This window comes from Cydia fagiglandana, chromosome 25, assembly GCF_963556715.1.
Source record: "Cydia fagiglandana chromosome 25, ilCydFagi1.1, whole genome shotgun sequence".
Lineage (NCBI taxonomy): Eukaryota > Metazoa > Arthropoda > Insecta > Lepidoptera > Tortricidae > Cydia > Cydia fagiglandana.
The window spans coordinates 6,203,340-6,219,829 of record NC_085956.1 but is presented as its reverse complement, the minus strand read 5'-3'; the positions used below and the strand labels follow the sequence as shown (position 1 = coordinate 6,219,829).

General features: G+C 46.2%; 2 protein-coding genes across 2 annotated transcripts in view; one reads left to right on the top strand and one right to left on the bottom strand.

Annotated features, from left to right (window-relative positions):
* Nucleotides 1-16,490, top strand: part of LOC134677163 (neuropeptide SIFamide-like) — a 162,999-nt gene that overhangs the window by 137,373 nt on the left and 9,136 nt on the right. The window lies entirely within an intron of this gene.
* The window catches only part of LOC134677126 (unconventional myosin-Va), an 81,818-nt gene that overhangs the window by 60,195 nt on the left and 5,133 nt on the right, over nt 1-16,490 (bottom strand). The window contains exons 4-13 of the mRNA XM_063535584.1: nt 15,648-15,730; nt 15,153-15,275; nt 14,123-14,253; nt 13,657-13,791; nt 13,093-13,177; nt 11,715-11,822; nt 9,968-10,092; nt 7,792-7,893; nt 7,117-7,261; nt 214-350 (exon numbers count right to left, since the gene is read on the bottom strand). Coding sequence (XP_063391654.1) covers nt 214-350; nt 7,117-7,261; nt 7,792-7,893; nt 9,968-10,092; nt 11,715-11,822; nt 13,093-13,177; nt 13,657-13,791; nt 14,123-14,253; nt 15,153-15,275; nt 15,648-15,730 — 1,174 coding nt within the window. The remainder of the gene's footprint in view (nt 1-213; nt 351-7,116; nt 7,262-7,791; nt 7,894-9,967; nt 10,093-11,714; nt 11,823-13,092; nt 13,178-13,656; nt 13,792-14,122; nt 14,254-15,152; nt 15,276-15,647; nt 15,731-16,490) is intronic.

Here is a 16,490-nt window from a genome sequence, read left to right as displayed (position 1 = left end):
CCTATTTTCTCGGAAACTACTATAACAATTAAGTTGAAATTTGGTACACACATGGAAATTAGTGACCCAAAGATGAACATATAACGTAAACAAATGAATTTTAAACATGAGCCCATGGGGGCCACTTTTGTTTGGGGGGTAAATGAGAAACTTAAAAAATAAAGTTTTTATTAAGGTGATCATCAATGCAGTTATTCTAAAATAGGTACTAACTTTAATATATTCGTCCTGCTCTAACTTGAACACGTGCGAGTTGAACTGCTGTTGAAGCTTCTCGTTTGCGTAGTTGATGCAGAACTGCTCGAAAGAGTTTATTTCGAACGTTTCGAACCCGTATATGTCCAGTACACCTAAAAGAAGAAATAATAAGTTAAAAAATGTTTATTAAACAAAATTGTAAACTACATATTAGGGTACAGTATCTAAAATTAAAAATTAAAACTAAAATTAAAAACCGTCCGTTAGTTAAAAGTTAATATTCCTTATTGTAAGCACTGATGGTGGCCTAGCGGTAAGAGTTCGCGGGTTCAAACCCCGGCTCGTCCCAATGAGTCTTTCGGAACTTAGGGGCTGTACATCGATTTTTAACGATTTTTGACCCCCCTCCCCTAAAATCATCCAAAAATCATGCTTAGAATGACCCCGTTTCCTCCTACGTCGTGCTACCATCATCCGATGTCCAGATCCCCCCCTCCAATTTGAAATGACGTAATTTATGAATAGCCCCATTATGTATAAAATATCATTTGATATTTACTAGTCGCTTTTCGGTGAAGGAAAACATCGTAAGAAAACCGGACTAATCCCAACAAGGCCTAATAGTTTCCCCTGTGAGTTGGCAGATCAGATGGCAGTAGCTTTCGTAAAAACTAGTGCCTATCCAATTCTAGGGATTAGTTGTCAAGCAAACCCCAGGCTCCCAAAATGATGGTATTTTAGAGCGTCCATAGACGACGCTATATTTGTAGGTAGTAGTTTCTTTTGAGTCATAAAACCCTCGGTAATTAATAATTACTCAGTAAAAATAAACGCAAATAAGATTTATTATGAACAAAAAGTCGTATCAATTAGTATACTCATCATACTACTATTTACGACTCTAAAAATGAAAAACCGGGCAAGCGCGAGTCGAACTCGCGCACGAAGGGTTCCGTACCATAATGCAAAAAAAACAAAAAGAAAAGCAAAAAAAAAAACGGTCACCCATCCAAGTACTGACCACTCCCGACGTTGCTTAACTTTGGTCAAAAATCACGTTTGTTGTATGGGAGCCCCATTTAAATCTTTATTATGTGTTCCGTACTCCACATCGGATATCTTCATTGAGAGAGTAACGCGATCGTTGACCAATGATGCCGCTAGCGTCTATGTAGTCGCTCCGCCCCACGCCGTGACGTAGTTCCGCTTCCACTTCCTGCGAACCGTTGCTCGCTTCCCGCCACTCGCCACCGCCATGTCATTGTTTCGTCGACCGTCTTGACCGATGGTCCGCAAATATTTTTTGCGTATATTTTTGCAGCATGGTGCTTTAACATTTCCGATCCAAAGCTCGGTCGATTAAATAGTGAGATATGGCAGAGATCGCCACTATTAGTCTTTTGGCGGTCTCGCGATCGAAGTCATCGAACGGTGCTTTTCGATTCTACCCACTTTTTTCTTGCTAAATTAATTTTCACATTCCATGCTGCTAAAATCGTTACCGTTAACTCGCATTTTCGAGATCGAAGTAGGAAGTGCGTCAGTGGTTTTTGTTAACAAGTGGTAACAAGTCGCTCCGCATCGGAGAGGGAACGTGCGGTCATCGTGCCTGCGGCGGCGGCGGCGGCGCCCGGGCGGCGCGGCGGCGGACGGCCTGCGCGCGCTGCTTTCGGGCGCCGCGCTTCGCTGATAAGGAGGTTTGGATTGTCTCGAACCATCCGGTGAGCCAGTTTAAGATATTCTAATTTTATTGGCGTTCAGAAGTTACTTCGTCACTAAAGGAGGGTTCTCAGGCAGTAGCCTGGGAGTACCTCGTGTTGTTAGTTGCGGCGCGACCGGGGCGCCCCGTCCCCCGGCGCCCGCCCCCGCCCGCGCGCGCCGCGTCTTCTGCTGTCGTCCAAGGTGACTCCGAGACACCGCGACGCTGCGGGCCACGGTGGACGCCTCCAGTCCGCAGGACTCGGAGAGACGTCACACGCCCGCTCCTGTTGCTGCAGTCGCGGTGCGGACGCCTCGAGTCCGCGGGACTCCGAGAGACGTCACACGCCCGCTCCTGTTGCTGTAGTCGCGGTGCGGACGCCTCCAGTCCGCGGGACTCCGAGAGACGTCACTCGCCCGCTCCTGTTGCTGCAGTCGCGGTGCGGACGCCTCCAGTCCGCGGGACTCCGAGAGACGTCACACGCCCGCTCCTGTTGCTGCAGTCGCGGTGCGGACGCCTCCAGTCCGCGGGAGAGAGCCCGCTCCTGTTGCTGCAGTCGCGGTGCGGACGCCTGTCGCGGTGCGGACGCCTCCAGTCCGCGAGACTCCGAGAGGCGTCACACGCCCGCTCCTGTTGCTGCAGTCGCGGTGCGGACGCCTCCAGTCCGCGGGACTCCGAGAGACGTCACACGCCCGCTCCTGTTGCTACGCCCGCTCCTATTGCTGCAGTTGCGGTGCGGACGCTTCCACTCCAGCGGGACTCCGAGAGATCCGCGTGGCTCTGCGAGACGTCACACGCCCGCTCCTGCAGCTGCGGGCGCATCGCGGGTGGATCGCGCCAAGGTGAAGGCGGACCGCTTCTGCGTCCCGACTGCTCGAGCGGAAGGAAGGTAAGTTACGTGTAAGCAGTGGAAATGCTACGAGTACAGCGACGATCGCCGCGTTGGTTGCCGGCCGTCATGACGTCGCTGGTGACCTACGCGCCGGTGTGGCCACCACGATGGCACCGCCGAGGGCAACAGCGTCGCCGTGATGATGCGTGCAACTACGAGCCTAGCCATCGGCGCCTCCCGTGCCGGTAACGTCCGTCACGCGCACCGGCGCCTGTCGAGCTGGCCGCCACGACGGCGCCTCTCGCACCTGAGCCTGGCGACGGTGGCCGCCATGATGGCGCCGCCCGCTCGATGACACCGCCTGCCCCCCGAGCTGGCCGCCACGATGGCGCCTCTCGCATTACGCATCGACGCGGTGGCGGCGGCTGCCACAATGGCGCTGCCCGCCACGATGATGCCGCCCGCCACGATGGCACCACCACCTGCGCACTGGCGCCTCTCGAGCTGGCCGCCACGATGGCGCCTCTCGCCTCACAGCAGTGCCTCCCAGACCAGCCAGCCAGACGGCGACCGCCTCATGCACCGGTGCCTCCCGAGCTGGCCGCCACGATGGCGCCTCTCGCCGCACGCACCGGCGCCTCCCGAGCCGGTGGCGGCGGCCGCCACGATGGAGCCGCCCGCCTCACGCGACAACGCCTCTAGAGCGGGCCGCCACTATGGGTCCTCGCCTCACGCACCAGCGCTTCCCGAACCAGTGGCGGCCGCCATGAACCGCCCGGCCTCAGGCACCGGTGCCCCCCCCTTCCCCCCCGAGCCGGCCGCCACGATGGCGCCCCTAGCTTCACGCACCGGCGCCTCCCGAGCGGCGGCGGTTGCCACAATCACGCCGATGCTGCCCACCGATGCTGCAACTACGACGATGTCGTCCCTTGCTCGCTGGGCGCCACAGTATCAGTTTTGTCCTGTCCACATGGTTCCATTGAGGTACGCAGGCGCCTATAGCTATGGTGCAGGTATAGGTATGGTATGGTACAGCACGAACAGACCGCTAAGCTCTTGGTTTCGGTTAAAGAATCCTCCGGCGACGGCAGACAAGGTCGTAAAGAGCCCCGTCCTAGCGCGGCTCGACTGCCCGGAGTTGAAAGCGGTAAGATATGTCGATACTCAGAGGAAAATACGTCGTGTTCCCGGGCTTCATAAAGGTGCTGATCGACTTCGCTGTGTCGCTTCGAAGCTCCTACGACTTCTCGAGGCCATGGAGTGGTCCAACCAGAGAACAGCTAGCGACAAGGCCCTGTGCGACCGCTCGAAACCGAGGTGAAAGGCATCGAAAAGGTCTGCAGACTTCACATAATTATCTCTGCTTGCTCGCGCTCTCCAGCTTAAGTTCCGTCTTACAAAGACGAACTCGTGCGAAAAGCCATAATAAACAAAATGGGACAAATAAACCCGCTGCGCCTGAACAAGCTTGAGTTTCCGGTGCTAAGAGAAAGGGGCCAGGAGGACTCCAGCAGTTTCCATCTGTCTGTATTCGACTTTATCGAAACAGTTTTGTTACGCAAAGCGCCAAAATCGATTTTAGACTTGATTTCATCAGTTCGATTTCCTTAAAAGCATGCTACTAACTCGATGCCCTATACTAACTCGATATAGGGTGTCTCTTCGGATAAAGCGAATTAGACCATCACGCTCCTAGACATCACGTGGGACACGCGGCACAACACACCGATTGAAAGTTTTCTTTTTCGCGACATACAGGCCTGCCTTGCTGCAGAGTTTCTCGCAGAAATGAGACTCAATGCCTTCTGTTCAGTCTCAAATTCGCAAACTTTAGTTCATGGAGGAAGGTGAAGCCTTCGCAGTCCCCAGCAACACGGAGCTGCCGAAAGCCTCGCACCACTTTCTTCCTCATCTTATGCAAGCAGTCCGTTACAATCTCCAATATTGGTAGACAATGTACGAGGTAAGGCCCTTTCAGCGAAGAGTAACCGTTAACGGGCCGCATCTGCAGCGCTGACGACAGAAGTGTAAACATACAACCGCACCGGTACAGTATACATAAAACGACGGCGACACTACATCCCTTCCGTTACTACGGCTGTCGCAAAAACTGCTGATGCCAGCAGATCGTCTACAGGTCGCGCTGGTTGCTTGCTACTTGCCAGGTCGGTACAACCCCCGAGGGCAACGGTTTATCAAGAAGTCACTGCGCGCCCGAGTGGCAGCTGCGCCCAGCAGCCGCCGAGACTGTCTTCACCTGACAGGCGCCTTGTTGGCCGGCCTCCGCTTTCGAGAGCCCTCGCACTGTGCCACGGTATTTCTTAACAGACTCATTGAACTGCTACCACGACCTTTGACAGCTGCCTGTGAGACTTGGCATGGATGTCTCCACCTCCCAGCCTAGTCTGTGTACTGCGACGGCGTGATAAGGAGTCTTAAAGCAGCTGTAGTAAGCTTGCAATTTACTGGCGGTCCTAGTGAACACAACGTCAGACCGCCCTCCCTTACGAGTCAACGACCTTAAGAATGAGGCGTAGCTCCTGTCAGATAGGACGCTCCAACACCAAGCTGGCGGGATCAGGAGTGACGTCCGCTACTGGCGTGACTGGCGCATGCATATAACATGCCAAGGTCTAACGCTACGTAGCGAACGAAACGCAACTGTCACTGTCTCACTAATATGGAAGAACCGGATATTCACGATTCCGGTACTGTGTTTGTATAGAAAACAGTAACGGGAGCCCCTAGATCGTCCCCTTGTCTAGGCTGCATGTACGGCCACAATGTAGAAACGGTCTTTATGGTGCATCAAAAATAAGATCAACTGCCAGGTACCTCTATCCAGTGAAGTAGCGAGCTATCTCAGACGTCTATTTCTATTATCCATGTTAGCTTTCAGAACGATACTCGTTCATAAGCCTCTCACAAGTGCTGTGTATGAACCACTATCGGACACTATGCCTTCTTCCAACGCCATTAATAGCGAGACCAGCGCCTCCCAAAGCACCAGCTTGGGACGCGAGACATCTACTTGCCCTAATTTAAATAGCCCTACAACGTTAGGTACGTTAGAAGAAGTACGATAGAATAGCTGCCGCACTTTTGCTGTTAGCATCAGGCAGCAGGGTCAATGACCTTACTCTACTACACTGTAGCCCGGGCAATTACATAGATAATTTTAACGCTATTATTTTGTGTCCGAAATTCGGCTCTAAACCAGATAACGTGTCTTACCGACTGGACTCTTAGAAGCTCCGGAATAAAGTATAGACCCAGTATAAGTAGGTAGTCTGGGTACGTCACCTTGCGAGAATTACACAAAATGTTAGGGGACACTTCGCTTATTTCTTTCAGCCACAGTCTCATCCAAGCCGGCCTCGCCTACGATTGCTTTTGATCCACGATGTACTTAATAACTAAATTGGCTGGAAAGCTATTCACTTAGCGATATTTTCGCTTATGTTAATTGGGAACATGACTCGCCGAGATTCTGCGGATCGGATGCGATTTCGAATGAGAATTCTCTTAAACCAGTTTCGAACCTGAGATTACAATTTCAATTCTCAATTTCCTGTAATTCACATTATAACGAGTCACTGTGATTTCATGGGTTGCAATATGGTGTATACATATTTATTCGTTCTCTGAGTTCTATGACAGTAGGTGTAGCCCTATCGCTTGCGCGCCCGCTAACTCGCCACCAGGAGATAATAAACAGGTCTCAATGAAGATATCCGATGTGGAGTACGGAACACATAATATAAAAATTTTACCTTCCAATAAAATTATTATTATGTTTCCTATCCACATCGGATATCTGAGTAATGCCTTCCTGGCAGGCTACTAGGCTACTTTTATGCCGACGGTACTTCTCCTCAACAATGACATGGCGGTGGCGAGTGGCGGGAAGCGAGCAACGGTTCGCAGGAAGTGGAAGCGGAACTACGTCACGGCGTGGGGCGGAGCGACTACATAGACGCTAGCGGCATCATTGGTCAACGATCGCGTTACTCTCTCAATGAAGATATCCGATGTGGATAGGAAACATAATAATAATTTTATTGGAAGGTAAAATTTTTATATTTTATTCTGTTTTGAGTATTTGTTGTTATAGCGGCAACAGAAATACATCATCTGTGAAAATTTCAACTGTCTAGCTATCACGGTTCGTGAGATACAGCCTGGTGACAGACAGACAGACGGACGGACGGACGGACGGACGGACGGACGGACAGCGAAGTCTTAGTAATAGGGTCCCGTTTTACCTTTTGGGTACGGAACCCTAAAAAATGTCATTTTCTGCCAAATTTTCGACATATTTTGCTAAATATGCCCAACTTACCAATAGGTTTTGTTAATTGTGGCATTTTTATATTTTTTTACCTACCAATAAAGTGGCTCTTATTCTGCTCCGTTTCCAGCGCGCGGTTCACACACTTGACGAGCCAAGCGAACATTTCACCGTACATTCGTTTCGCGAGCGCGTCGCGAGCGAATGCGGCTCGGTTCGTGTCCATTCGGGACACTATCACCTGAAAAAAATAGAAGCTTTTACCGCGACTTGTTTTTCAACAGTCCTCCTCACCGTTTTCGATGACGACAACCTTAAATAAACATTATTGACGTTCTCTAGCGTGAGCCCTAATGTGACTGGGCAGGCCGAACTTGCTCTTAAATACTCTATTGCACGTGTGACAATAATGGCCAGCTGCGTTGGACGTGTACACGTAGGAGGGCTTAGGTTTCACTTTCTAAATCCCAAATTACATCTCAATCAAAAGCACATTTTTGACGACAATTTTTACATAGTAGCACTTGAACACTGCCACTGCAAAGTCTGTGCGTGGTCTGTGCAGACTTAGATTGGTCCGAATATGGTAACAGGTCAAAAGTTAGCGCGTGTAGCTTGTCGGTCGACAGGGAGCGTGCCTTAACTGTAGGGGACAGCACTAGAGCCCCGTGTTTATTGGCGCAAAATGTAAATGTCTAGTTTATGTTTCCGATTTAGGCCACAAGATGGAAGATCCTCCAATGCGCAGAGAGATTGTATGGCCTGGCATACCTCATGGGCAGAAGCGATGCGCCGATGCGTCAGCCACCGACTTAGCTCCGGCTTCGCCACCCCGAGAAGCGAGCAGACTATTTGTAGGTGTTTGTCGTTCGGCTGTAAGAAAAAAACAATTTATCAAAAAACGGTGATAAATGTATTGCTATAGGCACAGAAGAAATAATAGTACTACCGTACAGAAAGGACACTTCCTACAAACCCGAAGTTTGACAGCGATTCAGGGTCGAATCATGCTGTCCCTTTCTAATATATAGCACTATCCCTTTCGGCTATTTATGGTTGTCAAAATTCAAGTGATTATCTTATCGGTGGACGTGCATGCACAAGGAAGTCAAGTGGTGCCAACCTAATAATTGCTTGGAGAAATGCTGAGCCGAATGGAGCCGAGTTCGACCGAATTCAGGAGTGTCTCCCCACTGCTATAGGCCCCGTGCATGAACTATAGGGGGCAGCATACGAGCCATCAGATTTTTGGCGCGAGGCGTAAATGTGTCGTTTATACTTCCAATGTAGCCCACAAGATGGCAGAACTTATGCACAAGGAAACGTACCGACGAGAACGGTAGATGGTAGCACTTGCTTTGACAATGTAGGTACATGTGCACATATGTTTCCGATTGAGCCCACAAGATGGCAGACCCTCCAACGCGCACGGTCCCTATTCCGCCTGGCGCCTCCACTTGGGCCCAGTAAAGGAGAAAAGCCCATGTAATCCGTTGAAACGTCAAGCACCTCTAGGGTGCTCAAGCACCTCTAGGGTGCTTGACGTTCGTTCGAAACCCGAAGTTTGACAGCGATTCAGGGTCGAATCATGCTATCCCTTTCTAATATATAGCACTATCCCTTTCGGCTATTTATGGTTGTCAAAATTCACTGCTATAGGCCCCGTGCATGAACTATAGGGGGCAGCATAGGAGCCATCAGATTTTTGTCGCGAGGCGTTACATGTCTCGTTTATTCTTCCGATGTAGCCCGCAAGATGGCAGACCATGCACAAGGAAACGTATCGACGAGAACGGTAGATGGTAGCACTTGCTTTGACAATGTAGGTACATGTGCACATATGTTTCCGATTGAAGCCACAAGATGGCAGACCCTCCAACGCGCACGGTCCCTATCCCGGCTGGCGCCTCCACTTGGGCCCAGTAAAGAAGGAAAGCCCTAGAGGGGCTTGACGTTTCAACGGATTACATGCGCACTACTATAAAAGTCGGACAGCGGTCCCTAGACTCCGAAAAATCGGGATAAACACAATTTACAGAGAGAACAAACAAAAATTATTATTCCATGTTAGATGTTTGTAGCTTTTGAGATAGAAACGGAGGTCTCTTGGCCACAATTTCACCACGGTGACAAGTGCGACAATTGTCGACATGACTGTTACTGACGTCACAGGCCTCTATAAGCTACGGTAACCGGTTACCTTCGGACGGGCGGTGTGCTTGTTTGCCACCAACATTTTAACAAAAAAAATCCTCCATTCCATTATATCGCCAGTAAATAAGTACTTATTTTGCGAAGCTCTTGACAATTCACGCACCTGTCACCGTGGTGAAATAGGGGCCTGGAGGCTTTTTGGAAACTGCATCTTGCACATACAGGTGAGATTCCGTTCATACATCATTCGTTTCATTCACCTTTCTCTTCAAACTTCCGTGAGACACAGACATATTAAATATATTAAGAACGGGTCACTCACGTATTCACAACAACAACATGTCGAGCGTTTTTCGACTTAAAATACGTGAGTGACCCGTTCTTAATATATTTACGAGTAATACGCCTTTCTCTAAATTTCAAAACCTATACTCACATCGAGAAAGAGATGGCGGGACGACCAGCGGTATTGGCGGGATCTTGCTCAGCACAGGGAGGATTGGAAAGGGAGAGGGGAGGCCTTTGCAGTACAAGAATACAACCACACAACACACACAAGTACCAGGGCCTCATGAGTTACGAGAAGGTGTCGTTGACCAACCCGCCGTGGGGCGCGGGCGCGGCGGCCGGGTCGCGTATCAGTATGAAGGTACAATAAAAGTGACAACCCTGAGCGCCAACGCAAGAGTAGGCAAATAACTTGCCGAGCGGCCTTAGATTCACTACTGTTCTTAGTGTACTGTGCCTTTGCCCAGCAGTGGGACACACACATAGGCTAAAAAAAAATACTCACATCGATATAAGCGCCGTCTTCCTCCACGTCCCCCGAGTCTGGCTCGCATGTTAGCTCTATATTTCCAAGATGGAGGATACACGCCAACACGGTGAACATATTCTGTTGTTCCGTTTCTGACACACCTGTGAACAAAAAATTATGTTATTAACGCACAAACGGATACAATAGTAGTTTGTGTTACAAGGGATCAAAATGATATATTTCCGTCAAGGGCGTACATTGAATCCTGAGCGTAATGAGGTTTTCAAGTGTTAACGCCCAAGACGAAATAATTATGATACCGTGTGACACATACCGCTTTTCACATCAACTATGAGGAAAATAAAAAAATCTTAGTGTTGACACAATCTGATGCTTAAACGGATTATTTAAGCTAAAAAAAAGAATGTGAAATAAAATGAGAATATAGTGTGCTAGAACAGAAAAGTGTTACTTTCTTAATGAATGTTAAGTCTTACTGAGTCTTTTACAGTACATATGGTCCTATTTTTCCGCACTAGTGCGTAAAATAGCACTTTTCGTGCGATGTCAAAAGTTTAAAGGGCCATATGTACTGTAAAACGTTGTACGATACACGTGCGAATAGATAATTCGCAACTCGTGTCGATTTAAAACACTCCCTTCGGTCGTGTTTTAATTTATCGCCACTCGTTTCGAATTTTCTCTTTTACGCACTTGTATCGTAAATAACTATAGCGGCGCTGAGCACTTTTTGAGGTGGGGAAAAAAATTATAAAATCGATTCAGCGTAACGCGTAACGTAACGCTGACGTCATGTGTCACGGACAATGTTATTCACCAAAGAACTTTTGTCATAACACTCATAACGTATCATAATCAGGTCAATTATTTAAAACTGGACTTTTACATTAAGCAATAAAGCTCAATGTTCTAATATTGTACAGGCTGAAATACGAGGATCTCACAGTTACATTCTAACTTTATATCACTCAAATATAATTCAATAAAGCTACATCTTGATGAAATCGCTAATAAACGTGAACTCTAGTACTGGTGAATAAAACTCAAAATATCATGACCAAATATATTTAGATGCGAGGTCTGCAAGGTAACTTCACAATTTCTATTCGAATTTTAAACAATTAACGCTACAAATGTAAGCTCACTGGCCAGCAATTTCGGAACTAAAGTTTTTCAATAGAAAGGAGGATGGGTCAATATACATAGTGCTGCAGACATTTTGGACTAGTCATTGAGTTTTCACTTCTGTCGGCACTCCCGGAGTGCAACCCGTTGTTTTTTTACGCGTTTTCAGGGTTAGGCCCATAAAAGTTGCTCAGTGTGACCTAAGCATTAACCGGTTTGAGTAATTGCTTTTCTTTCAGTTACATCAGAGATATATATAACTCCGTATAAGATAGATAAAGTCTAAGAAAAAAACGTGCCTCGGATATCAAGAATAAGTCATTCTCGAATAGATGGCGCCATTATAATTTATACCTTTGGCCTATTCTCGGGTAGATGGCGTTGAGGACACCGTTTGATATTTAACAATTTTAACACATATCAGTGAAAGAACTTGGGTCAGTATGGAACAATAAAAATTAAAAATCATTTATCCGTAAACATATTTTGATTAATTTATACATTTTCAATTTTATTTTAAGTTTTAATCGTGTGTCGATAGATAGCAGTAAATTTACCGTGACTACAAAATTGACAATGACAGGACCCCTCTATACTATCTATTCTTTTTGGTTACATACTGTATACTTGTACTTGCCTAATGTGGTGAGTGCGTTTTTCGTCTCGTTGAATGCTCTCAGGTCGTCGACGCCGTCTATGTCGGGGCTGCCGCCCTGATTCAAATAGTGGAACGAGTCTTGGTGGTCTGAAACAAAAACCGGGCAAGTGCGAGTCGGACTCGCGCACGAAGGGTTCCCGTACCATAATGCAAAAAAAAAAAGCAAAAAGAAAACGGTCACCCATCCAAGTACTGGCCCCTCCCGACGTCAAAAATCACGTTTGTTGTATGGGAGCCCCATTTAAATCTTTATTTTATTCTGTTTTTAGTATTTGTTGTTATAGCGGCAACAGAAATACATCATCTGTGAAAATTTCAACTGTCTAGCTATCACGGTTCGTGAGATACAGCCTGGTGACAGACGGACGGACGGACGGACGGACGGACAGCGAAGTCTTAGTAATAGGGTCCCGTTTTACCCTTTGGGTACGGAACCCTAAAAATGTATTGTAACGAATTTACTTCTGGACGCTGTGCATCTAGAGCGTCCAAGGATATTGAAAATGACACGAGGTAATCTTTATTATTCTGTAGCCGCCCACGCGTCAAAACTTGCCAAGACAAATGCAATTTTGATTTGTCAAAATAACGATTCAAATTAGAATGGAATGGGAGACCTTTTTATAGGCCTCTGGACGGCCAGAGGATATCAGCCGCCTAAATTAAGGCCTAAATTATCATACACATTACAAATATTATTATAACTAAAATTATAACAAATTATTTCTGCGAAGTGTTAGTTGTAATATTTTTAAAATCGATTCTTGCGATAGCGTGTGTACTATCCTTGTCCTCTGTAAATAGTAATCTGTAGATTAATAAAAAGAGATTAACCTTTTGAACGCCTTACGGCGCATCCATTTGCCGTGCCACTGACGCCACGGGGGTAAAATTTAGTTTTGTGAATAAATAATGCCAACACCTTAAAATGGGTACATTTTCATGAAAAAACGATTGACGTCAAATTCCGTCTGTGGCGTCGTTGGCACGATTTTGCGTTGGCGTCAATTGCCGTCTGTGGCGTCACAGTATAATAAAGAGTACTAGCGTACAGTATAGACGCTCCCTGTCTCCCGTTGAAAGTATATTGTATAAATCGAGCTTTGATACCCACCTTACAGCATAATGTGATTCTTATTTCTTCCTAATTCGCGCAATGAGTTTTCAGTCATTGAGGTCATCGAACTTGACAACAAAATGGCGGGTACCCTAGCACGTCTTATCTCACTCACACAAGCATGGTACGCTTTTACCTACACGAGCTTAGGCTGTGTGCGTAGGAACGCGTTTGTTTCATACATTTGATCGTGAGTGTCCGAGGTGTGGTGGCGTTCAAAAGGTTAAGGGCAAGTCTCACCTAGCTGCAGCTCTGGCATGCTGCGCGCCGCGGCGCACAGCTGGTAGAATACGTGATAATTCCTCTCCCCAGAACTTTGATACACCTGGAACACAATGGAAATGTCTTGGCTAAATAATTATAATTATTGAGTGTATATAGATTCATTTTTGGACCGTTAGCCATATTGTGCGAGGTGATTAGGTAGGTCGTACTGAACAGCTTTTTCTATTAGACCAACCCCGAAATCACTAACTCTAAAATGTAAGTACTTGTAATACTAACAATTTTATGGAACCTGTTGCGGATATCATCATTGGTTTGTTTTGGACGAAGCATGTTGCGGATTTGCATTTGTAGCCTCTATTTGTTTAAATATGTTTTAAGTATATTTCAAAACACTTATCAGCATTATGTAATAAATATTGTTAACTGTATTTTATGGACTTATGCAGTCTAAATTAAATATATTGAATTGAATAAATGATCTATCGGTCTATCATAAAAACACATGAGGGCGTGTCTCCAGCAGGATTGCCGTGTCGTTGTTACAAATGAACGCGGCGCCATCTAGTAGACACTCACCACTCTGCTTTTCTCAAGCAAGTAAGTCCTCATACTGGCACCAGATATTCTGTACAGCTCATCGAAGTGTATCTCTATGAATTTGCCGAACCGGGAGGAGTTGTCGTTGCGAGTGGTTTTCGCGTTGCCGATGGCCTGAGGATTAAAAAATAATAAATAAATAAATATTATAGGACATTTTTTTTACACAAATTGACCAAGCCACAGACTAATTTGGTTTGACTGACTATATTATTGGTAGCACAATCAATATAGCGACGGACCGGTATTCCAGAGAGGTAATTATTTCTATTTATTATGCTCTGGTTTCCTAGGATAGCGGCCGTCTCTATACAAATACTACGACATCCATATTTAGCCGTATTATTTAGTATGGAGACGGCCGCTATATGACGGCACCGCTATCCTAGGAAAACCGATCTTTAATGGTAACGAATGTATCTTTTGGCTAGAAATACTGGCTTACCTCCATAATAGGACTGGAAGCGAGCACTTTCCGCTCCACCTGCGTCTCGCTCGCGTTCCCGCCCACGGCCGCAAAGTAACGCATTGCGTACTTAGCTGACACAGTTTTGCCGGCCCCTGATTCGCCGCTCACTGTCCAAAAATAATTTATTTTTAGTGGGTCTGTGGCTGTATACATAGGTAATTTTGAATAAAAAACCGGCCAACTGCGAGTCGGACTCGCGCACGAAGGGTTCCGTACCATTACGCAAAAAACGGCAAAATAAACCTGTTTGTTGTATGGGAAATACTTGCTTAAATATTTATTTTATTATGTTTTTAGTATTTGTTGTTATAGCGGCAACAGAAATACATCATCTGCGAAAATTTCAACTGTTACGAGTTTCGCGTAATATTCCCTATTATGGTATTCTTTAGTTATCTAGTTCTGTATATGTATCAGTGGCGGCGCGTCTAGATTGTTTGTAGGAAAGCCATAGCTGAGTTGCCCTTCCTTTTCTTCATAAGTTTAAAGAAAATGGCCCAAGAGTCTGAATATCAGACAAGCCGATGGGAATCGAGTTCTATTATCTCAGCCATAAGACGTCCACTGCTGAACATAGGCCTCCCCCTTGGATCTCCATACGTGCCGGTTGGAAGCGACCCGCATCCAGCGTCTTCCGGCGACCTTAACAAGGTCGTCTGTCCATCTTGTGGGTGGACGTCCTACGCTGCGCTTGCTAGTCCGTGGTCTCCACTCGAGCACTTCTCGACCCCATCGGCCATCTTCCTGCCTGCCCAGTTCTATAGCGTTTTTGAAAGGCAACAAAAGTATCAGCCGTATTCGAACAATGAGATACGTCAAATACTAGATATTGAAACGATATGGATTATAGATATGTCAGTGTCAAACAAGTGTCAAAATTGATATTTCTTCAAAAAAAACGTCACTTTTGACACTTGTTTGACACTGACATATCTATTCCATATCTTTTCAATATCTAGTATTTGACGTATCTCATTGTTCGAATACGGCTGTATGTATTACAAACCTATGATGCTCTGGTCTCGCCGCTCCCTCTCAAGTTTCGTGTAGGCCTCCTCCGAGACGGCAAAAATGTGAGGGTCCAGGTCGCCCATGGACTGACCGCGATACGCCATGATGGTCTCATCGCCTGCAACAGGAGATTTAAAGATCGGTTAAGTATTTCAATAATAATAACAACTTCACTACTAAAAAAAACCGGACAGTTGCGAGTCGGACTCGCCCACCGAGGGTTCCGCACTTTTTAGTATTTGTTGTTATAGCGGCAACAGAAATACAGTCGACGCCAAAGATATGTTTACAATTTTCGCCTTATTACTAAAGGCGTAAGGTGCAAAAGTGTAAACATATCTCTGACGTCGACTGTACATCATCTGTGAAAATTTCAACTGTCTAGCTATCACGGTTCATGAGATACAGCCTGGTGACAGACAGACAGGCGGACAGTGGTCTTAGTAAGAGTGCCGTTTTTACCCTTTGGGTACGGAACCCTAAAGCTTACCGTAAATAGGCAATTCGTTGTAAGGGTTGATGGCGACCAGCACGATACCGCAGTACGTGTAGATGGCGTTGCGATCGCAGAACCTAGAACAGGAAACATTTTAGTTAGTGTAGGAAAGCAACGGATATTTACGAGTATGTTAGTGCTTTCCTAGTACAGTCGCCATCAGATATATCGGAGCGGCCAAGGTGTTCACAATATCTGAACAAGCACTCTAACGCTTTGACAATAGAGGCGTGTTCAGATATTTGTGACCATCTTGGCCGGTCCGATATATCTGATGGCGACTGTACCTATAGTTCCTAAACGTTTTCATTTATGATGAAATTGATGAAATTGATGAAAAACAACTAAACATTAAGTGAAATATCTTCAAGTGCCATTTAGTAATAGTAATAGTAATAGTAATGGCCCTTATTTCTTGCGTTTTTGTTATTTTTACACTTTCATTGTTATTACATTTATTTATTAAATTATTTTTTTAACTTTTATTGTTTATTCAATTTATTTGCATTTGCATGCCGCATGTGCGGAAAAGGCCTCCCCCAGTTTTTCCAATTCCTTCCTATTCTGTGCTGTTCTCCACCAGTATCTATCGAAATTTCGAGGCTCATCTCTCCATCTAGTATTCGGTTTTTTCTGTTTTCTCGGTGTGTCTATTGGTAACCATTCTGTGACATGTTTGGTCCGCCGGTTATCTGTAGTACGACATACATGGCCAGCCCAGGCCCATTTACTCTTTTTTATTGCATGTATTTGCCAAGTGCCATTTACCATACCGATAGAACTAAAAGAAATTAGCACTGAAATGTCGTCATGGTCTTCCCCTAAAATATTTTTTTG